General features: G+C 36.3%; 1 protein-coding gene and 1 long non-coding RNA gene across 3 annotated transcripts in view; one reads left to right on the top strand and one right to left on the bottom strand.

Annotated features, from left to right (window-relative positions):
• The window catches only part of LOC138160745 (uncharacterized), a 58772-nt gene extending 41460 nt beyond the window's left edge, over positions 1 to 17312 (bottom strand). The window contains exons 1-3 of the long non-coding RNA XR_011168205.1: positions 17190 to 17312; positions 13507 to 13544; positions 7710 to 7814 (exon numbers count right to left, since the gene is read on the bottom strand). This is a non-coding gene — a long non-coding RNA (uncharacterized lncRNA). The remainder of the gene's footprint in view (positions 1 to 7709; positions 7815 to 13506; positions 13545 to 17189) is intronic.
• SPTLC1 (serine palmitoyltransferase long chain base subunit 1) overlaps positions 17304 to 23725 on the top strand; it is an 87823-nt gene continuing 81401 nt past the window's right edge. The window contains exons 1-2 of one of the 2 annotated variants that reach the window (XM_069087477.1): positions 17304 to 17459; positions 21603 to 21710. In XM_069087477.1, coding sequence (XP_068943578.1) covers positions 17349 to 17459; positions 21603 to 21710 — 219 coding nt within the window. In that variant the 5' untranslated portion in view covers positions 17304 to 17348. The remainder of the gene's footprint in view (positions 17460 to 21602; positions 21711 to 23725) is intronic. The other variant, XM_069087483.1, reaches the window with a different exon arrangement.

Genomic DNA, 23725 nt, shown 5'->3' with positions numbered 1-23725 from the left:
TCTCACTCTCCATATATCCCGTATATCCAAATTTCTTTCTACCACCTGTCAATTTTATCTCTGCAACATCTCTCAAGAAGGCTAACTCCTCTCCCCTGACACTGCCACCAACCTGGTACAAACCCTCTTCATCTCATGCCTGGTCTATTGCAATAGCCTGCTGGGGGGTTCTGTCTGTTTGAAATATCTCCTCAGTCTAATCCACCCTCCATTCAATCACCACAATGATTTTCCCAAAGCTCAGGTCCGATTATAGCACCAGCACCCCCAACTCCATCCCCCGCTCAATAAATTATATTGGGTCCATATCACCTCCAGGAGCAAAGACAAAATCCTCTGGTGATCAAAGTCCTTCATAAACTAACCTTTCCCCCAACCTCTAACCTTTCAGGTCTTCTTACACCTTATTCCTTGCCGTGTACTCTTTGATCCAATGACACACAAAACTCCACAAACAAGACTCTACCTCCCATTTCCAGGCATTTTCACTGCCCTGGCCTATGCCTGGAATGTTCTCCGTCATCTCCACCTACTGGCTTCCCTGGTTTTCTGTAAGCCCCTATCTTGTAAAATCCAGTCTTCTTTTCCCAACCTCTCTAGTGTCTTGCTGGCTTAAATCGTTTCCTTTTATCCTGTATGTAGCTCGTTTGTGCTTTCTTTGTTTGCATGCTGCTTCCCCGATTTGACAGTGAGCAGGGTAGGAATTCCCTTTTACCTCTTTTCATATCCCCAGCACTTAGCACAGTGCTTGACACACAGTAGGTACATAATAAATGTTTATTGACTTATGGTTTGAATTTATTAAATTGAAATAGTATGTAATTTTCTGTATTTCAAATGCTTAAATCCTATAAAGTTCTCAAACTTTTCAACTGAAAATACCTGAAAATTAGTAAAATTAAAATCCTTTATTGATTATACAGTAATTACTAATTTTCATAAAATGATACCTTTTCATTAAAAATAATTTTTATGTTCCACTAAGTCTAGGCTAATAAGCCAAGTAAAATGACTAATATTTGAGTCAGAAAGATGAAAAGTCTGCAAATTTGACAGGGACATGAAGCGGGTGACCTTCAGAGAACTTCTCATTGCATATACATATGTGTGTGTGTGTGTGTGTGTGTATGCACACACACATATTTTTTGCTCTCTGGGGTCAGGGCATAGTGGTAGGGAGCAATGTTCAGCAGAGACCATGCACCTAGCAACTACCAAATCCTCAGTCAGTTAAAACCAATAGGTGACCAGCAATACAATTCACTAGTAAGAATTACATGCACAGCAGTTGCCATAAGACCAATGGAGACAGAATGGGAAGTTGTATTGTTAATTTTTTGCTTAATAGGAAAATCGTTCAAATCCATTAATAGGCCCATGTGACCTGCTTAAGTCACATGGAAGCCTAAGTCAAATGAGTTTGAGTCACATGAGCCTGGGTCATGAGGGTTGTGATACCCTCTGATCCTGAAGAAGTGTATATATACCCTGAGTTTAGCATTTTGCTTTGGGGCTCACTCATGGGAAGTGTTTGTGTGATGTAGCCAGATGAAACTCTGGGTAGCCATTAAAGGAGCACCCCCAGGCTTTGAAAACCCAGATATTTGGTCAGACTGGTGGATCTGTCCATTAACCTATGATGCATTATTTGGTCAGTTGGTTAGAAGCCCTGTCTGTTGGTCTTTATGCTATTATTCCTGCTTGTAATTTCTGTTGGTATTTTCTCTGAAGTTCAGGGTGCTGACTTTTTACCCTGAACTAAGTAAATGATATATATGTTTGATTAAAGTAAGATTTTTGACCCCTTTTGAGTTGCTTTCCTTTAGAAAAGCAGATCAAAGAACCTGTGCTAGTAGCCCTCCTGTGTGCTGGTGTTATTGGTCTTACACCCCCATAGGAGCTGTAAGTAGCATTGTTGTTACAAAATGGCATAGTTGGGCAGGATCTGCAAACTAAAAGGAAAGTATGGGGGCTGAGATAATTGTTTCCCAGTTGTGGTAGCTATGATTCTGTGGGGTCATAGAGCAGTTAGAGCTGGGGGAGACAGAGGACCCAGGCAAGGAGACAGGTAGGCTTGTGAGTATTTGGGGGAAGGCTGTGGGATAGTGCTGCTCTCTGTGGTGTTATTGTGTATAGATTTCTTTGTTGCTATGATGAATTCTGTTTTCTGGTGTTGGGATTTGGCTTTCTGGTGCCTGATTAAATGTTTTCCTTCTGTCTTCTATATGAAGAGTCTGTTATATTTTGCAATTCAGAACTATGCCAGCATATTCATAGTCTCCATTGGCACTGTGAATATTGCCCTGGTGATACAGATGTAGAGCCTCTCAAAATCCAGGGGGAGCCACACACCCAGATAAGATACCATGATCACCAAGGAGCAGGTCCACTAAGAACAGTGATAAAGAAGACATTAGCTGTCCTACAACATTGGAGATATGAGGGCCTCTTTCACACATATTCCCACATGTGTGGTCCTTCTGTATGCTAATTTTCCATATTATATTGTGTATATTTGTAGGGTAATATTCTAGATTTAAGGAAGTGAATGTTCTATTGGAAATATTCTTATTTATTCTACTTCACGAAATGTCTTTAAACTAACTGTGTCCTCTGGCTAACTAAAGAAAAGAATAAACACACTGGTGGGATCTTTTATTTATGATGAGAGAACGTGGATCCACAAAAATGCCTTGAATGTTAGGGCTCTATATGTTAGAAGGGGATGGACCACTTGCAACATTATTACTAGACGCAGTAATGAAAACAAATGTGCCCTGGGCTTAGTTGGTGGTTAAATTTTGTTGTTGTTGTTGTTAATTAAAATTTAACATGAACGAACAATCCTCGGTAGGATCATACATAATCCAAATTCCATTTGAGATACTCTTGGGAGAGGAATAGCTCTTAAGAGGGTGTAGGGGTCTAAAGCATTCATTGCTTTAGGATACTGACCATACATGAATTATGTTGTATCTGTATTTAGGACAGTTATAGGAATCTACATCTAGAAAGCTACAGGTTCCTTCCCTGTTTCCTGAATGACTTGTATTTCTGGTTTTGGCAGTTTAGTTTATTGTAGGGCAGACCAGCTACCACAGTGCAATAGGATACTCCATTTATTTTACTAAGGGGAAAGTGTACATTCTGGCTTTGGTTACCTCTTCTGAATTTCACATAGCAGTGGATGAGTTAATGGAGAAAGGCAATTCACTTCTGATTCCACATGTCTCACATAGCTCAGGTGTTGATTCCTTCATAAAGGCTTTTCTTCTTGCTCTGTTTTTAGTACTCTTCCTCTTGAAATAAGTTCATATGCTTTATATTTTCTTGTGTACATGTGATATCCCTTCTATTTATTATAAGCTTGAAGATGGGGCTATTTAACTTCTGTTTTCCCAATACCTAACACCTGTGCCTTGCACATAGTAGGTGACTTATTAACATTCAGTGAATCTGAAATAGATCTCCAAACACTTGAAGCTATAGTCTGACACCTCCAGAAGTGACTAATATGCTGTGAAACTGAGGACTCTAGAGCCCAAACAATTACCTTTAGGATAAGGACCACGGGAATTTCACAGAATTTCCTAACATGAAAAAAAATCACTCTTTTCTTTTTGTTTTCTTTATTTTTTTTAAGCAATTGGGGTTAAGTAACTTGCTCAACGTTACATGGCCAGGTGTTTCTGGGTGTGGTGCTAAGTGTCCAAGCCCAGATTCGATCCCAGGTCATCCCAACACTGGAACCGGTGCTCTTATTCGCTGAGCCACCTGGCTGCCCCTCACTCTTTTCTTTTTCACAAGAATGTTTCTCTCAACTCACCACCCTTGTAAGGTGCCCTTTGAGTTGATTTTCAAATAGTAGTGATGATAATTCGTATCCTCATATATACATTTTCTTCACAGATCAGAATTAGAGCTCCAAGGGACGTCAGAAGCAGCATAATCCAATCCCCTCATTTTACAGAAGTAAATACTATGGTTAAGGGAAATTAAGTGACTTGCTGAAGGTTACACAGGTAGTAAGTAATTCTTCTCCCTTCTTCCTCATCTCCTATCAGATGCCTTCTGTGACTTTTTACTCTTTCACCAATATCTCACATGATGAAGTGGTCTCACTCCTTATCAAGGCTAACCCCTGTACCTGTTCAAGTGATCTCATTCCATATCATTTCTTCCCACAGATTGTCCCCTCTTCCATTCCCACTCTTCCATTTATTTTCAATCTGTCTACTGCCTCATTTCCTACTACTTACAACATGTCTATATCCTAAAAAACAAAAGAAAACTTTGATTCTTCCACTATCATCCTATCTTTCTTCTACCTTTTGTAGCTAAACTCCTTGAAAATGCTATCTAGATTTAAAAATAAAAAAGAAGCAGGACCATATGTACAAAAATATTTAGAGTAGCTCTTTTGTGGTGGCAAAGAATTGGAAATTGTGGCAATGCCCATCAATTGGGGAATGCCTGAACAAGTTGCGGTATATGAATGAAATGGAATACTATTGTTCTAATAAGAAATGATGAACAGGTGGATTTCAGAAAAACCTGGAAAGACTTATGTGAACTGATGCTGAGTGAAGTGAGCAGAACCAAGAGAACATTATACAGAGTAACAGCAACATTGTGCAATCACCAATTTTGATAGAATTAGCTTTTCTCATCAATGCAATGATCTAAGACAATTCCAAGAAACTCATAAAGGAAAATGTACACATCCAGAGAAAGAACTATGGAGTCTGAATGCAGACCAAAGCACATTATTTTCTCATTTTTTTGTTTTTTCTTTCTCATGGTTTTTCCCTTTTGTTCTGATTTTTCTTTCACGATGTGACTAATGTGGGAATATGTTTAAAATGATTGTACATATGTAGCCTATATCAGACTACAGTCATCTTGGAGAGGGAGTAGGAGAGGGAGAAAAAAAAATTTGGAACTCAAAATCTTGTAAAATAAAAAAAAATTATCATTTCACTGAAACTGATCTCTCCAAAGTTGCCAATGATGTCTTTGTTGCCCAACCAATGGCTTTTCTCAATCCTTATATGATGTCTTTGTTGCCCAATCCACTGGCTTTTCTCATTCCTCATATGATGTCGTTGTTGCCCAATCCAATGGCTTTTCTCATTCCTCATTCTCCTTGACCTCTCTGTAGCCTCTAAAACTGTTGATCCTTGATACTCTCCTCTCTCTAGTTTTTTTGGGACACCACCATCTTCTGGTTCTTGTCTAACTCATCTGACTACTTCCCTGTCTCCTCTGCTCAATCTGTCTCCAGATCATTCTCTTTAGCTGTAGGTTCATGGTTCATGGTTCTGTCTTGCGGCCTCTTCTCTTCTTCCTTTATACTACTGCACTTGGTGATCTCATCAGTTCCCATGGATTTAATTACCATCTCTACAATGATGATTCTCAAATCTACCTGCCCTGCCCCAACCTCTCTGCTGACCTCCAATCTTGCATCTCCAACTGCCTTTCAGACAGCTTGAAATGGATGTGCAGTAGACATTTTAAATTCAACATGTCCACTAATGCACTTTGGAGGAGTTGTGAACTGATCCAACCCATGTGAAACAATGTCCAAGGGTCTATAAAACACTGCATACCCTCTGCCTGAGAAATATTGCTACTAGATATGTAGCCCAAAGAGATGAAAGAAAAAGGCTGTTCTTATTCTTTGTTCTGTACCCCATAAAAATTATAAAGGGAGAGCTGTTTTGCTCAAGGACTTTGGCTTAAACTGAGGAATCCATTGACCCCTTTATTATCAGATTTTTGCCCTGTTAATAAACTTCTCTTGCTCTAAGAATATGTGCCTCAGTCTGTCTTTGTTGAATTTCACTTGAAGCAGATCCTTTGCTTTCACAAATTTCACAATCTGGCCCCTTTCTTATGCTCTGCTCCCCTCCTTGAACTCTATGCTCCAACAACATCTACACTGATTTACTTGCCATTCTTGGCACGCAAAGATCCACATCCTGATTTTATACTTTTGCAGTGGCTGTTTGCCATGCCTGAAATGCTCTTCTTCTGTGGGAGACCTTGTGAATAAGACTTCATAGACTGGAGAAAAGTTATGATTGATTACAGTATTGGCAGAATCATGGGCATGAGGATGTAATTAGTTACAGTGCTGAGGTGCAGATGAAAATACTGGAAACTGGGAATAGAAGTGCTAGCAACCTTAGCTTCCTTCCTTCCTGTAACTAAGAAAAATTTATTGAGCCCACCTGCAAGGTCAGAGAGTGGATTAACTTTCTTCTGTATAGCAAACCAAACATTCTTGCAGGATAGCCTAGTGATGCAAAGATACCTGTTGCTTACCCGAATTACTCAAGGATAGCAGATTTCCATGAGGCAAGAATAGAATAATCATTAGCAACACAACTGGATCTCTAAACTTAACTCATTACAGGCCAGGTGAATTTCTGAACTAATTTCAGAGACAAAGAACAACCTAGGCAGTTACAGGACAAAAACTATTCATTGTAAATAGAATAAACAATGACACAAAATTAAGATTAAATTAATTTTGTTGTGATGTTTGGTTAGGAATAGGTTCCAATGACTTAGAGTGCTTTGGTTCTAGACTAAAGCTTTGCTATGTATGGATCTGACAAACCTATTGGGAGCAGGACCCTTCAATAAGCTGGCCTTGCAGAGAAAATGGTGTATGAGAAAGGCAGAATTTACATGTCTTTCATGTAAAACAATGATCAAGTGCTTTTATACCCTAGTAGCCCACTCCCAATGTCCATTTAATTTCTAGTTGAGTGTCACATCTTTCAGGTATTTCTATGGACCTTGGAAACACCCTTTCGTGAAGCAGGTCTCAATTAACGGCAGCTCTGAAGGTGGGTCTTCATGGAAAGGCTGGTCACTTACAGAGGTTCCCAGGTGTTTCTACTATAATCCTTTGTGAAACAGATCTCAATACAATGTAGCAACTAGTTGAGATGGTGAACTATAGAACATAAAAATCAGGAAGTGACACCTGAAACTTCAGAGAATTTAAGTCCTACATGAAAATAGGTTAATAGGCCTATTTTCCATGAAAACTACATATTCCATGTATATTCCATGGAAGCCATGTATCTTATAGCTCCTCAAAGTTCCATTTAATGTCAAAAAAGTTTTACATTCATTTTCATTTATCTGTATCTAAATCTGATTCCAATTCAATCCCGCCTCAGAAAGATATTAAAATGATCATATCAGCATAATGAGATGTTTATTATTGATATCAACATAATGAAAGGATGTTGTAGTATCAATTTCCTATAAACTAAATACCCTATCAATTGTATGGCCTCATGGTTTCTATTACTTGTAATTAGATGACAATTTTAAGTGTAATTATTCTTATTATTACTATAGTAGTGCATATACTAACATATTATTGAGTCAAAACTGACCAATACAGTTTATCTCTTATGTTCACTATAATGAAAAAATGAGCCATACTTATTCTATTTACCTTTATCAATGGCATTTGCTATGTGAGAAAAAGGGAGGTACCTAACAGTATCAATACTGTTGTCCCTTAATTCTGTTTGATTTGGGGTGTGGGTAATAGTCAAAAGCCAATCATACAGAAAGGGTCATTATGAGCTACAGGCTATCACAGTCAGGCTCAGGTATACCTCAGGTATAAACAATGTCTTGTTTACCAAGATGGGAAAACCAAGTCAAAAGAATCCTACCTTTACCTTCACAAGATTCTTCTTTTGACCTTCCCAGAGACAGACATCCATAGTCTTCATACTGTGGGAGCAACTGGCATTTCCCTTGAATGATGGACTAGTGGCCTTATGTGGAGAGATATAAGACATTTACACCTGAAATCAAAACTTAGAATAGCAGCAGATTAAAGTCCCAAGAAACTTTTCCTCAAACTGCAAACCTCCACTGATTACAGGTTAGGGCTAAGTTACTATTATTTTTCTAATGTCTTAATAACTATCAGGACGTTCTATTGATTTTTCATATAAGAATAATTACATTCTGAACTTTCATATGCAGTGAATGCCAGTTTACACATAGAGTGAACAGTTTGTTCAAAAATGTGGCTTCACTACATACTAATCATCAACAAATATAATTTCGTGATTTTCTAAATGATCTTAAATGAGGCATTTATTATGTAAAGGGTTTTTTACATTAATGTTTATTGTAGAAATAGGGTTTTTTTTTAAATAAATGACTTTTTGTTTTCATATAAAGTCTACATTTTCTTTATTATAGTTATTTTATTATGCCTCAAAGAGAACTCTCTATATTATCTATATATTTTATGCAGTAGAGAAATCGTATCCTTTTCAAGAAACTTTTTTATATAAGTCTGAGAAACCATACATATCGTATACAACATTTCATCATCTAAAAGAAGTCTTCACATTTTCAAAATAATAAAGCAAGGAGAAATTATTATAGTAAACAAGTATTTTTAATAGGATATTTGGAATAGATGCAAACTTAGAAGTGGCAAGTGAAAATTTTAAGATATATAGATTAACTTTGCTTCAACTTGCTTTTTACTTTATTATTTTGAAAATGCAAAGACTTCTTTTGGACTATTATTTAAAGTTTAACTTGCAAATTTCTCTACTTTGGCTGGGAGAGGCCCTAATTCCTAAACTGTAGTACCACAGAATTTCACAACACACTGTCAGCAGTGCTGATGAGACCTTATGAACTAGTCTGAGTAGGCAAGGAACCTCACAGACAACAAGGAGCTCTTAAAAGGATATAGCTACTCTCTTCGCCTAACAGTAAGTTATTATTATTGTTTTCTAATCTAAAACAAATATGCCCCATTAAACCATGACCAGTTAAAACACATGGTAATATTATATAACAGATACAGGTATAATCTAATAGCAGTCAGACTAAAAGGGGAAGTAATTTTCCTTAGCTTTTCTTAGTTTTCATAATACAAGGGAAAATTTTGCACACCCAACATCACATATTTAAAACCTGAAACTTATTACTAGTCAGATAACAGCAATTCACTGGAATTCATTTCAAATTATCTTGCAAAGAAAATCATTTAGCCTATCCCTTTTGGAGTTTTACTGATTATAACCAGTAACATCTAAAACCCCATAAAGAACTACCCAGTATGGCATAATTAAAGCCAATTAAAGAAGTAACAATAGTTCATTTATAAGTGCTTATCACATGCCAGGCTTTTCTGCTACTTCTTAAAGATTTAAGGAATCTCAGAGGCCTGTTTTCTCTAGTACTTGAGAATGTCTAGATTTTGATCTCTCAGTTATTACCTGAGCCACTTGTTATTTACATGGCAGCTGAAGATAGTAAGACTGAAGTTTTTTTTTCCTCTAGGGGGCTATTTTAGAGGAAAATATAACCCATTGAACATTTCACACTTTTAAAACAATCCAGTCCAATTCATAAGATACAAAACTTATTTTAGTTAAAAATGACAATTTAGTTGATTTCAAAGTAACCATTTACTGTTTTAGATTTTTACAGCATAAGTTCTTCCACATGGTCAACAAAATATAACTTTACTCAAGCACAGTTAGAAAATTTAGATCACAGCTGTTGTTGGGGAGGTGTCTTCAAACTTCTTATTAAATCTTAAGAATTCTACATTTTAAGGCAAAAGGCACTTCATTATTAAAATTTTTATCACATTAATTTGAATAGCTCAATAGGGAAGTGGCTTTTCTAGCACTACACAATAATTTAGAAAAATTCCACATAACAGTACGTAATTAAAAACTTACTCTCCTTATTAAAAGAGAATCCACATTTCTAATCACATGCCTGATATTCTCCCAAAGTCCAAAATACAAGAAAAACCAGGTTTCTTGTTTTCTTTTGCAAACTTCTCAAATTTCATCTGTGCAGTCGTAGAAATTCTTAGAAAACCACTTCTTACTAGTGCTCACTGAGCTGAACATTTTAGAATCATTTTATTTCTCCAACAACTCTACGAAGTAGGATCTATTATTTATTATCCCTGTTTACATATATAGAAGACTGATTACATTCTCTAATATCCTGTAATTATGAAGTAATTTCAGAACAAAATTTTGATAAGATGAAATATAGATTTATAATTCCTAGTGATACTTAAATTTCAATTTTTCTAAGATCCTGCAGCTTTCTGTTAGCTCATGTTCAAAAATTCAGGATGGCACTCTCAGTTCCCCATAACCATTTCTTTATTTCTTTAAATCACCCAAAAAAGCAATTCTTTTTATTTCCCTAACTTAACCTTACCAGTACACCTTAAGAGGGCAGCTAAAGGACACATCTATCCTATACTAAGAAGCTTCTTGGTTGTAACCTTGGCAGGAAAAGTTACTTACTAATTTTTTTTCCACAAAAGCCTTTAGCATAACTATTTAAGCCAGGTCAAAGAAACAATATTTAGTTAGTTAATATGCAATTGTTAAACTCCCAGTTAACCCTTCAAAATCTCATGAAATTTCTTTCATAATCTTATACTGATTGGGGAAGAGAGTCATACAGTACTTATCAAAGAGGCATTTCTTTAAAAATTCCTCAAATTTTTTTATTTCTGTGGGATCAAGGCCCTCTTATTTTTTTCTATTTGCTTAATTCCTCTAGTCTTTATTTCCCAAGGATATACAAGACTATCTACAGACTTAATCTTCATTCTAGTGAACTTCCTTTACTCTTTAGTACAAGTTTTTTACACAAAACCAATTAATCACAATACTGTCACATGTTTAGGTTCATAAAGGCTTACAAATGTATAGCCACATAGTTCATTCCAATTTCTTTGAGGCCTTTTGAGCAATTACAATTGGTTATAATTACAAAGCTTTTATAAATAATAGTAAGAAAAAAAAAAACCAAATACAACTCACTCAGCACAACTGCAAAGTTTAAGATCCAGCCTAGATACTCATTATATTGTGTCACAGCTTTCAGTATGCAAGATAACTGTGCAGTATTTCCTTCTCAAAGTTAATCTCTTTTATGCTAGAAAATCCATCTTTTTCACAAAGAAGTTCACCTAGCAATGATCATGGAGATCAGCCAGAACCCATTTCTTTCAAATGTGTAAATATAAGCACTTTTTCTTTCACTGTGAAAGATCTTTGCTCCTAAGAGGCTCCTCCTTTTACCAAGTTTGTGATATTTTCCAATGCTGTGGGTTATTACATTATTGTAGGAATTTTTAAGTTTGTCTCATGAAAAGAGGAGACAATTTTCTAATGATTCTAAATTATGGGAAATCCTTACTTATTATTTAATTTTGGGGTTCAACTAAATCAAATATAACTGTATAGTAACTAATATTAACAATAATATTAACAATTTAAAATTTCAATTTTCACAAGGGCCATAAACAAATATCAGGGTCCACTGTTATCAATTAGCTTAAGCTTTAATTTTTAAAAAATTACCTCAGATTGAAAGGTGATAATGAAATTACAATTGTTGTAACACAATTGTGAATGTCACAATTGGTTCTAGTTAAAACAAATGTAGTAAAATAAATTATTATCCTTCATGATCTCTAATAAAATTTGCCTCATTGTCAAATGGTCAACAATAATTTGCATTAGAAAGATCCTTTGATTTCAATCATAGTAATTTCTTGACTTAAAAGCGTCAATTTTTATTAAAAAACAATAACAGGAATATTTTTAGAGGTAACAAGAATTGTATTACTGAAAAAAACCCCAATGTCTGATGGCAACTGTAATTTTCTGAAGGACTCAAGTTATAACTTTTTCTCTATTTCCTTTTAAATCATTCAGAGGCTTAAAGGTTGAGTCCATTTCTTTTGTTTTCTTACCTAACTTATGACAGACATAATAGGAAAAAAAACACATTACATTTCATCTACTTTTCAGTGGCTTCCTGATTTTAAAACAAGACTTTCTCCCTCTGGGCACAGTTTGGTATATACTTTCAATCCAGGAGTCTCACTATACAGCAGATGACAGGGCTTGCTTCCTGTCATAAGGTTGGTTGTTTAAAAGCAGTAAGCAATGGAAAAGTAAATAAATTTCACCTTTACTTACTTTTATTCTTTTAGGAACTGAACGTGGTCTAAAAAGTTTCCTGTTCTGCCTTCCAAAAAAAAATCACATTTCTATCCCACAATAAATTTATTATTCCCTTTAAGGGCAATTTTTAAGTATACCTTTTTAAAGAGTTTGTGTTATACACTAAAGTCAAAACCAATTCCATGCATGGCTTCCAAAAACTTCAGACTCAGTGACTAGCAAAGTGAAACTTCTTTGGAACTATTATACTGATCAAAAATTAGAAGGGACTACTCTTGCTAAAACTTGAGCAGTTAGTAGTAATTTGATCTCAATCTTTAATTCTCCAACATATTACTTTAATGTTAAATAGCAAACAATTCATTTTAAGTTCTGAGTTGTGGAATTTTTTTTAACTCATAGGAATTTCACTCTTAAGTTTTCCTGTACCATTTTCCTAAGCTCTTCTTATCTCACTGAATCCCTCTAACAGGTATCTGCCAATTTTTTTCATCAGACTTTACAAATTTTACTAGTACCCACAAAACTCACTAAAATACTCATAAAAACATTCAAGCCATCATTTAGAAATTTTGAGTAGAAAATAACAGATTCAGTCCCTAATTAGTTTTCATACAGGTGTCTTTCATCTCTGCAACTTCCAATGTGGTTGGTGTTGAAAAAACGAGGAAAAGAGAAACTTGTCTTTTCTTCTGAATACTTTCGAAAGTTTCACCTTCTAGAGTCCACTTCTCCTGGCAGATCAATCCAAGAGAAGAAGCTTGGTTAAGTTATGTGAACCACATAAATACTTGGAAACACTTGTCAGCACAGATGAGACTGCACAGATAACACACTTCCATAAGAGGGTCTTTTAAGCAACAGTGAGCATGTTGATTTGTTTTGTGAGCTTGTTCAACGACCAATTCTTACATTTCTCTAACATGAAAAGAAAGGCTAAATTACAGCTGACGAGCTGTCCTGCTTTTTGAGCAGCTGCTACTATAAAGAGAAAACTGTGTTACAAACTTTTCTTTAGTCCTCAATCTCTTCTTTAAGAAATTTGCTTTTCCTTTAAAATTTCTGCTAAAAAATCCAGTGCACACAATCAATTTTAAGACACACAGAAACAGGTATACTTCAGCAAAATCTTTCTCCCTAGTTTCCACTAAGGAAGCAAAAGCTAAGTTACTGCTAGCAAAGAGTTGGTTAAAGCTTTGTTCCTCCAGACTTTCTGCTAAAGTATATCAACAGGAAAAACTGAGACTGATTAAAACTGAAATTTAAGGTATCATTCACCTGAAAATGGCCTTCTCTTACCACCTTAAAGGCCTAACTCTTATTGAGAAGGGCAAAATGGAATTAAATCATTCCCAACACAGTGGAGGCTTGCCTTTCCTTGGAGAAAATTAAGTTCGAGGCCTGGGGGGGGGTGGGGGGAGGAGCTTCCAGGACAGTGTAATGGCAAGCAAAGGAGTACTTAGCTCCTTGTTTTAGTACTTACCGCCTTGTTTCAGGTCTTCAAGTGTCTCTGAGCCTCGCCTGTGATTATAACAAGTCTTTGTTAGAAACAGAACCCGTGAAGCCCACGGTGGGAGGAACTTGCCATATAAAAGCTGGAGCACAAGTCGGGACCAAGCAGAACTGGGAAGAAGAATGTCTGTGGTACTGGTACTTTGTCAGACCTGTCTGCCAATAGAGGACGTTGCTGCTGCTACAGAAGCCCTGGGACATTACTGCGGGTTCAGTAGCCCTGAAAAAAGACTTTCTCGTTGTCTGTTCACACAAGTCCTGAAGGAGGGTTTTACTGTTTTCAGAGGTCCTGGGACTTTACTGATGATTTGTGCTGATTTCTCAGACAGAGGCCCTGTTTGTGGGTCTGTGCTGATTTCACAAAGTGAATTGGTGATGGTGTGGCAAAGCGCATGAATATTGTTGTGGCTCTGCTAAGCTTGATGTATGTTGGGGAACTGCACCAGGAGCTAGACAAGGAGCTGAGAATCCAGGTGACATTTGGGAAAATTCAGACAAGAGCTGGGAGCATGGAAGAGGAACCACGGAGTTTGGGAGTCAACCTGTAGTCAAGATGAAAGGACCTTTCCTTGGGTACTTGGTGCTGACTGACAAGGCATGATTTACCGTGAACTAGGGGTAGGAGACTTGTTAAGGATGACTGGAAGCCAGTCTCTAGTCAAGATGAAAGAAGACTTTAGATGGGTAATTTATATTGATTGATTCAAATTGTGACTTAGTGAATGATATCTTTTGTTTAAGAATATGTGGCCACTTTAGTAATAAGTTGTTATATCATTGTAAATGTTGTATTTTGGTTTCTGTGAATATTTTGCTTTTGTTTACTGCTGAATAAATAGAGAGTTCACTATATTAAGTACTCAGAACCTTGAAGTTGTTTACAGAAGCAGCCCTCAGAAGAGCTACTCATTCTTAGCTTTACAGACAGTCCTTGAAAAGGAGTTCTTCTGAGAGGAAATTCCAGGGTTGGAGGCCCTCAGGTCCCATCTGGGGTCACCAACTGTCCTGATAAAAATATGCAACAAAGAGAAACTGAGGCACAAAGTCTCCAAGTATGATCAATTTATTTAGCAAGTAGTTGCCAGTAACTTGATATCCTGAGCTCCTCAATGGCCAGGGATGCATTAGAGCAGACAGAGCAGTCTTTGATACAGTTGGGAAAGGTACAGGTGGGCTTACATTTAACCTGATTTACAGAAGGGGATTTCTAAGATTCATGACAAGACTTAACATTCTCTGGAAAGTCCAGCCTCGAAAAGCAACCCTTGATTTACGACCAGGCAGAACATCTTATGACTCTAGAGATTAATCACCCACCCTAAATCTGGGACAAGAGTCCAAGCTAAAGCCTCTAAAAATGGGAAAGTTACTCTTACATATAAAGAAGTAAAACCATCTTATAGACTGTAATGTTAAATAATCAAACTGTCTTTTAAATCAAATTATTTCCTAAATACTGATTCCAGTGATTAGATAAAATTCTCAATCAATAAATAATACAGCAATTTCACAGGTCTTACTATGTCAACTCTCCTTTCTCCTACTCAATAAACTCCAGTGGCTCCCTATCATCTTCAGAATTAAGAGTAAAATTCTATTTGGCATTCAAAACCTTTCCCAACATTCTCCTGACCCTTTCTAATCTTCTTATTTTACATCTCCCTCACCTCCCACTCCTATTAATCTGTGAACCAGTGACTCTGGCCTCCTCACTGTTTGTATCAAAAGATACTCATCTCCTGACTTAAAGCATTTTCACTAGTTTTTCTTCATGCAGGAAGTGTTCTCCCTCCTTATCTCTATCTCCTGCTTCCTCCAAGTCCCAGCTAAAACCCCACTGTTTAATGAAAAATATACCTAAATAAAATATAGCTATATTTTATATATATATATCTAAATAATATATTATATTATATTATAAAAATATACCTAAATAAAATATATACCTATAAAAAATAATATACCTAACAGGAATATTAATTAGATTCTAATTCCAATTTATTAGATTCCTAATTAATTAGAACATTAATTAGGAAGCCTTTCCCAAGACCTTTTTATTTGTGCCTTTTCTTTCTTGGTTATTTCCAATTTTATCCTTAATAGAACTTGTTTGTACTTGGTGGTTTGCATGTGGTTTCCCTCATTAAGACTGAGCTCCTCTTAAAGGAGGCACTATCTTTGACCTTTTTTTGTATCACCAGTGCTTAAATGTCTAGCACACAGCAGGTGCTTAATATTTATTAAGTGACTGGTATTTCCAGTATAAGATGCCACTCACTCATAAGATGAGACAAGATATTGATCTAACCCTGCTGATATCATATATTCCCTACACAGAGTCCCTCCATAGTGTTAACAACAGAAAATAATCTAGAACAGGGATTTAAGGTTTCTTTAGATAGGCAATCGGTTTGGCAAAGAATTTTGGCTGGAGTAAAGAAAGCCTCCAAAATTTACTGGCACTGTGATTCAGTCTCAACCTTTCTGAGCCTTTTCTTCATATGTAAACGGTAATAGTATTGTTGCACCAATCTTAGAGTTGCATGAAATAAGATTTTCATAATTCAAAGTACTAATAGAAATTCGGTTTTTTGTTTGTTTGTTTTTTTCTGGGTAGGAGGAGACTGGCCCCTAGTAGCAGAAATAGGAAGGACCAACAGCGGTGAATTGCACCTGAGCAGATTTTGAGTCAGCATCGAAGCATTTCCTAAAAGTTACAGCTCTGGGGCTGCCTTACTGTGCAGAGTTCCTTATCTCTGCAAGTTTCCCTGCAAGGCTGGAGGGTCTGGGTTGTTGGAAAGGGCAGCAGGAGCAGGTATGTGAGGTTCCCTCACCAGCAAATGGCAGGACATCTAAGAGGCATCATCCAAGCCATGGATGTCCAAACCCGGACTAAAACAATGCGGGGTGAGGGGAGGACAAACCATGTTTGGGGAAACTTGCAAGGCTGCCAAAAGAACGCAAAAACACGTCCCTCTGGTTTAAGATTAGATTGCTTCTTTTGAGGACGTCTACAAAGTCTATTCTCTTCCTGTATAAATAACCGTAAGATGCACATGCAAATATAAATACATAATATAATAATATTATGTATTATTATAATAATAAATACAAATATAAATATTTATATTACATAAATATTATATAAAATATAAATACATAATATAATATTATTTATTATAATAATAAATACAAATATAAATATTTATATTACATAAATATTATATAAAATATAAATACATAATATAATATTATTTATTATAATAATAAATACAAATATAAATATTTATATTACATAGAAATATTATATAAAATGTAAATACATAATATAATATTATTTATTATAATAATAAATACAAATATAAATAATATTTATAATATTATATAAAATATAATAATAAATATAAATACATAATATAATATTATTATAATAATAAATACAAATATAAATATTTATATTATATAAATATTATATAAAATATAAAAATAAATTATAAATATAAATGCATGCTATAATATTATTTATTATAATAATAAATACAAATATAGATATTTATAATATTATATAAAATTATATAAATAATAAATACACATGCAAAAATAAATAAATATAAAATGATTTGTGTGCAACCAACCTGCTCTCCCTTCCCTTACCTGCTTTTCCTAAATCTGGGAGGGAGAAGTGACTGTGACACAATCTTAACAGGTTTCTCCAGGTCGGGTTTCCTCGGATTACGTAAACGAGTCAAGGTCTCCTAAGAGAAGCGGAACCAAGGCGTCGGCGCTCAGAGGCCCCGCCCGGCGCGCCTCGTTATGCGCACCTACGTCATGGCGCTCTGCCATCCCGGAAGTTCCCTCCCGTCGGCGATGGCGATGGTTGGAGAGCAGTGGGTGCTGGTGGAGATGGTGCAGGCGTTGTATGAGGTGAGCCCCTCTTACTCTGACACCCCCGCAGATGCTGCCAGGAGGTATACGTGCGCCTTGGGCTTAAAAAAGGAAGTCGCGAGGAACGTTACTTCTGCCCCCCCCAGCCTTTTTCCGGCCGTTGAACTGCGTCTTCGCCGGCGGCCCGAGGAGGAGGGTCTTAGGAAACTGATAAGGAAGCGAACCAATGAGCGAGGTCGGCAGGAGAGTCGGGCCTCTCTCGGCCAATTGGCAGCGTAGTGACGGCGAGGGCGGGGCTTGGGGAGATCTAAGGGAATTGGGCAAGGGGGCAGTCTGAGAAGCTGGTCCGGCCAACCAGCGTTGTTATTTATTAGAAGTTTACCTTGTGCACAGGTACGTGTTAGGCGTGGGGATCCAAAGACCAAGAAAACTAGAACTCTTGCCTACAGAAGAAATTAAGCATTCAGATACTTTGAGAAGACTGGTTTTGCTCCCCGAGGAGCAAATAAATAAAAAAATAAACAAAAAATAAATCAATAAAAATAAATGAATGAACAAAAATAAAATAACCAGCGATAAAATGGAAAAGGAAGGGTTAGCAGGATTGGGGCACGTAGGATAACCGGGCTATGGGTTTGAGCGTAAAGAAGCTGCCTGTTGAAAGTGCGTTGGAAAAGAATGTTGGTATGAACGGGAGTTTTTTTGAAAGGAGAATAATTTAAAATAATAATTAAATTTAATTTAAATTTGAAAGGAGAATAATTTAAAATAATTTAAATAATTTGATTTAAAAATAAATTAATTTAAATAATTTAAAAAAGAATAATTTGGAATTTTGAAATAAGGAATACGAAATTTTATTTTTTAGGGAGTGAAAAATAAGCTTTTGTGTTTTGTTTTTGAAAGAGAATTGTGGAAGAATATTGGGAGGTAGATAACTAATTCTACGATTGTACTTTAGTTTTATGGATTTTTGTTTTGGGTGTGAAAGAAAATTCTGTTGGGAAGAATAGGCGTCATTTTATCTTATCTGCTGCGAAAATGACCTACTTACAGTTTCATTGAATCAATAATTTTAGATGGAGATACACACACACATACATACATACATACATACATCTCAATAGTAAATAAAGTACAGTTTGGGGAAAATAAGTTTCTCCATTATGTGCCCTTTGATCATTTTTGTTAAAGGTTTGGTTTGACAATATACCTCCTATGATCTTTGGTATGGAGAAAGAAATTGGTAGAGGAAATGTAATTTCCCTGAGGATGGAAGAGGATTTTGACTCTTAGGGCTTGTTGCTTAACTTTTCTGTAGCCTCTTTTTTTCCTTGGGTTGGGATGCTTACTAATTTTCAGAAATCTGCTAGCTAGAAACCATAGTTTGGGAATTCTAAAGTTGTTAAGTAATTTATTAGCCACCAGTAGGTAGCTGTGTCCTGTTCCCCAGAGTGAATTATGTTGTAGCAGACAAATTTACAAAGCAGCTTAAGGAGGTTTTTTTTTTCTTTCCTTTCTAGTGTATTACTTATGTGAACTTGGCATGTAGAATGAAAATTTTTGACTTTACTGTAAAAGGAAGTTTAGTATGTAAAGTACATATGTAGGCAGAAAAAATAAGGGTCTCCTCTTTCTCTACACTCTCATTTGTTTTTTTGTTTCTTTTTTCCCCAAAAATTACTACACACTCATTTGATGACCTCATCAGCTCCCATAGGTTTAATTTTCTTTATGTAGATAACTCCCAGATATATATACGTGTGTGTGTGTGTGTGTGTGTGTGTGTGTGTGTGTGTGTGTGTGTGTGTAGCCTTAGTTTATTTCCTGGGTTCCAGTTCTCTTTTGGATATATCAATTAACAAGTATTTATTAAGTACCTGCTGTGAATCAGGGACAGTGCTAGGTGCTGGGGACACAAATACAAAGAAATGATTTCTACTTGAAGTGACCTATCCTAATGAAGGAGACAAGTACATAGAAAAATATATATAGCATAACCTTAAAATTAATAAATACTAATAATATTTACAAAATAGTTAAGAACAAGGTATTTTGGGAGGAAGGGTTGATTGGGAAAGATTTCATGCAGATGATGCTAGTGACTCCGTGAGTCTAGTCACTAGAAGCTAGTGACTCCGTGAGCTGGAAATTAAGGAAGGGGGGACAGCTGGAGCAAAGGCCCACCCCTCCATAGACTGGAATTTTGCGTGTGAGGAAAAGAAAGGCAGCCTATTTGGTTGGATTGCAGAGTGTAGGAGGGGTAAGAAGAAATTTTCAGTGAAGCTGAAGACTAGGGCCAGATTGTGCGGGGCTTTAAAGTTAAACAGGAATTTATATTTGACCCTGCAGGAGACTGGAAGCTACTGGTGTTGATTAAGTAAGTAGTCAATGGTCAGATATGAGCTTAAGGAAAATCACGTTGGCAGCAGTGTGTGGGATGGATTGCAGTAATTAGATACTTGAGTCAGGAAACCCAACTAGAAAGCTGTTGGAGTAATCTAGGCAAGGCGAATTAAGGCCCTTAAAATAAAGTGGTAGGTATGTGAGTGAGAAGAAGATCATAATGTAAGATGCTGTGAAGATAGAAATGGTGATATTGGCAACTCATTGAAATATGTAGAGTGAGAAGGAATGAGAAATCCATGAGAATGTTGAGATTACCGATCTAAAGTGGAAGGATTCTAATACCCTTGATGGAAATAGGGAAGTTCGAAAGAGAGGAAGGTTTAAGATGAAAAATTTCAGTTGTAGACATACTGAGTTTAAGATGTCTCTCTAGCCATCTCAAAATTCAACATGCCCAAAATAGTACTCTTTTTTCCCCCAAACCCTTTTCATCTTATCTGAGGATATTGCCATCCTTCTAGTCACTAAGGTTAAAAACCTTGGGTCATCCTTGACTCCTGTATCTCCTATATATCCTAATTAGTTGGCACAACTACAGCTTTACTTCAGGCAATTAGTACCTCTTGCCTAGACTATTTCGTAACCTTCATATTAATTTCAACCCACTCCATTTCATACAGCTGCCAAAGGGCTTTTCCAATTCATTCTCCAGTCACTACCTGTTGCTTCTAGAAGCAAATATGAATTTCTCTGGCATTGAGAAACCTTTACAACATGACCCCATTTTCCAGCCTTGTTGCACATTCATCACTCCCTAAATGCAGTGTTCTTATTGCCTGTGACTCCATTTCATGCCTTTGTGTTGTAACACTGTTCCCTCCCATCACCCCTTGTACTTATTGTATTTACTCTCACACACACACACACACACACACACACACTCACACACACACACACTCACACACACACACTCTCTGGTTCTCAAAGCAAGGGCAGTTTTTGTCTTTATATTCCTACTGCCTAGCACAGTGGGACTTTATAGCATTCTGAATATGATTAATAAATACTTTTTGATAGATTGATTTAAAGGTATTTGTCAAACAACCAGAAAGTTTACCATATATTCACATTCTTCATAGATATGACCATTTCAAATTCAGTGGTGAAGAAATTTAATCAAGATTTAAAATAGTAGTCAGTGTATTGTATACTTTTATTTTTTGAAAGTTCTTGGTGTTGATACAGATCATAATTCATGTCTTTTCATGCAGTACAATTAAGGTCTTTTGTACATCAACAAAAATATCATGGAGACTTAGGACAGTGGTTTTCTGTTTTTGACTTGACAACTTCCCTGAATGGCCTTAACCCTCTCTTTTGGATAATCTTTTCACCAAAGAAAAGTGTTCTATTTATACTTTTCTCTGAAAGAATGGGGGAACAGGGTGGTGGAGCATTGCTATTAGTTCAGGGGAACAGAATTGAGAAATAGAGGAACTAACTGGAAATTTCTAATGAAAATAACCAAGAAAATGGTTCCAGAATCAGTGAGATGGCTCTAAAATAATCTCTTATCCCTAGGGCCCTTTGTGGGTTTTGAAATTAAGAAGACCTGAGATCCCAGACTGAACTGTTTCTAGTTTGAAGTATAGACCTGGGAGGAACCTGAGAGGTTATCTTGCTCAAGCTCCTTATTTTGCAGATTTTACGTATAAATTAATAAACTGAAAAAAATACACAAATTGATGAAAACCACAAGTATGGTTTGGAATAATAAGCTTCATTTTATTGTAGAAATTAATGTAGTTACAGTTTTGTTGTTTGGATTTACAGGCTCCTGCCTACCACCTTATTTTGGAAGGAATTCTAATTCTTTGGATAATCAGACTTCTATTCTCCAAAACATACAAATTACAAGAACGATCTGACCTCACAGCCAAGGTAAGAGATTAGAAATATTTTTCTATTTTTATTGAATACTTTAAATCACCATTTAATGTAAAGCAGGATATAATGAATAAGATGTAACATACAAGGCATTTTGAATAGTCAGCTCTTAGAACTGAATGAAACTTGATCTGTGTCTGGAATATAATTTTTTTTTCCGCTTTTTTTTGGAGGGGAGAAGACGGGGCAGTTGGGGCTAAGTGAATTGCTGTAGCAGCAAGCACCCCAAGCGCGTCCTCAGAGTCTGCTGCCCATACAGGTTCTTGGATCTGCTTTGTTAAAGGAAAGCAACTCAAAATGGGTTAACAAGCTTACTTTAATCAGTCAGACATATATCGTTTACCTTGTTCAGGGGAAAAAGGTCAGCACCCCAAACTTCAAAATATACAGACAGAATTATCAAGACATTAACAGATCAAGTAGGCAGCTTTCCAAACTGTCCAACCATTACATCCATACCCAGTCAACATCTGGGTTTCCACATCTGGGTTTTTCAAAGCCGGGGGACTCTCAACAATGGCTTCCCAGAATTCAGATCAAATCAGAGAACACTTCTCAAAGTGAGTCCCAAAACAAAGCTACACATCAGGGCTTATATAGCCTTTTCCTGGCTCAGAGAATGTAACAACCTTATTGACCCACTGGCCAATCAAGAAGTATCTACTGAAAAACAAGCCTCCCTCCCCAGGCTCCAGGTGCACTTTAGCCTAGGGGCAGGGAAGATCTTCCAAATCTGCATTCCCATTACACTTGCCCAAGGTCACACGGCTAATGTGTTAAGTGTCTGAGGCTGGATTTGAACTGAGGTCCGCCTGACTCCGGTGCCAGTGCTCTATTCACTGCTCCACCTAGCCACCCCTGGAAATAATTTAAATGTGTAATTGCAGCATAGTATACGATTATAGTATCTCTTAGTGCAGTTATGAATTGAATTTATGGGAAATTTTATTATTCCTGTTAAATTGCTTCAGTCAGAAAGGAAGTATTGAATTGTTGAAGACAGGGCACTTACAGGCTTCCTAGTTATTCTTTAACTTAACACTAAATTTTTTTAGTAATCAATAGTCAATAAATTATGTACTTACAGCATGACAACTTGTCTTTCTGCCTCGTCTTTTTTTCATAACCGTACCTTAGTGGGAGTCGTACGTGAGTCGTCACCTGACTCACAGGAAGTTTCAAGCTGTAGTCTTCTTTCGAGTAGTGCAAGGAAAAGAAAAGCAGGGTGCTTGGTAGCTATTTTTCCTTCCATTGAATTGAAATTACTGATTTTCATCTAAATTCTGAATAACTTGGTGACTAGTTATGCCAGAAGTTTGACTTGCTTCCTATTTCTAGTTCACAGCTAAAATCAAAACCTTTTTCCTAAAACTAGATTTGGTTTCAGACATTGGTAATGATTATCAGATATTCTTTAGAGTAAGCAGTGAATCTACTTATAGAGTCATGTAAGCATTTCACAGTTTGAAGTTAGTCTAGTCAGTTGAAAGGTTTTGCTTTGGTGCAAAAATTATTAAATACCAAAAATCTTGAAATATTTTTGTCTTATGTAAATTGATAACATTTCAATACTATTTTCTTGAATTTATTTAGTATTTTATTTTCCCCATTACATGTAAGAACAATTTTTAATATTTGTTTTTAGTTTGAGTTCCACATTATCTCCCTTTCTCCTTCCCTACCCCCTCCCCCACCATTGAGAAGGCAAACAATTCTATATAGGTTATACATGTGTAGTCATGCAAAACATTTCCATCGTAGTACTGTTGTAAAAGACAACATAGACCAAAAAGAAGACCGCAAGAAAAATAAAGTAAAAAGAATATGCTTCAGTCTGCTTTCAGAGACAATCAGTTCTTTCTCTAGGGATGGTCAGCATTTTTCATCATCAGTCCTTCAGACTTGTCTGGAATTAATTATACTGCTGAGAGTAGCTGAGTCATTCACAGCTGATCATCTCACAGTATCGCTGTTGCTTTGTATGTAGTCTGTTTCATTTTGCATCAGCT

The sequence above is a fragment of the Petaurus breviceps genome, unplaced genomic scaffold (genome assembly GCF_028583685.1).
Source record: "Petaurus breviceps papuanus isolate PSGF00001 unplaced genomic scaffold, PetGlider_PUasm1.0 118, whole genome shotgun sequence".
Classification (NCBI taxonomy): Eukaryota; Metazoa; Chordata; class Mammalia; order Diprotodontia; family Petauridae; genus Petaurus; species Petaurus breviceps.
Note: the sequence above shows the minus strand (reverse complement) of the source record. Positions and strands in the feature narration are given on the sequence as shown.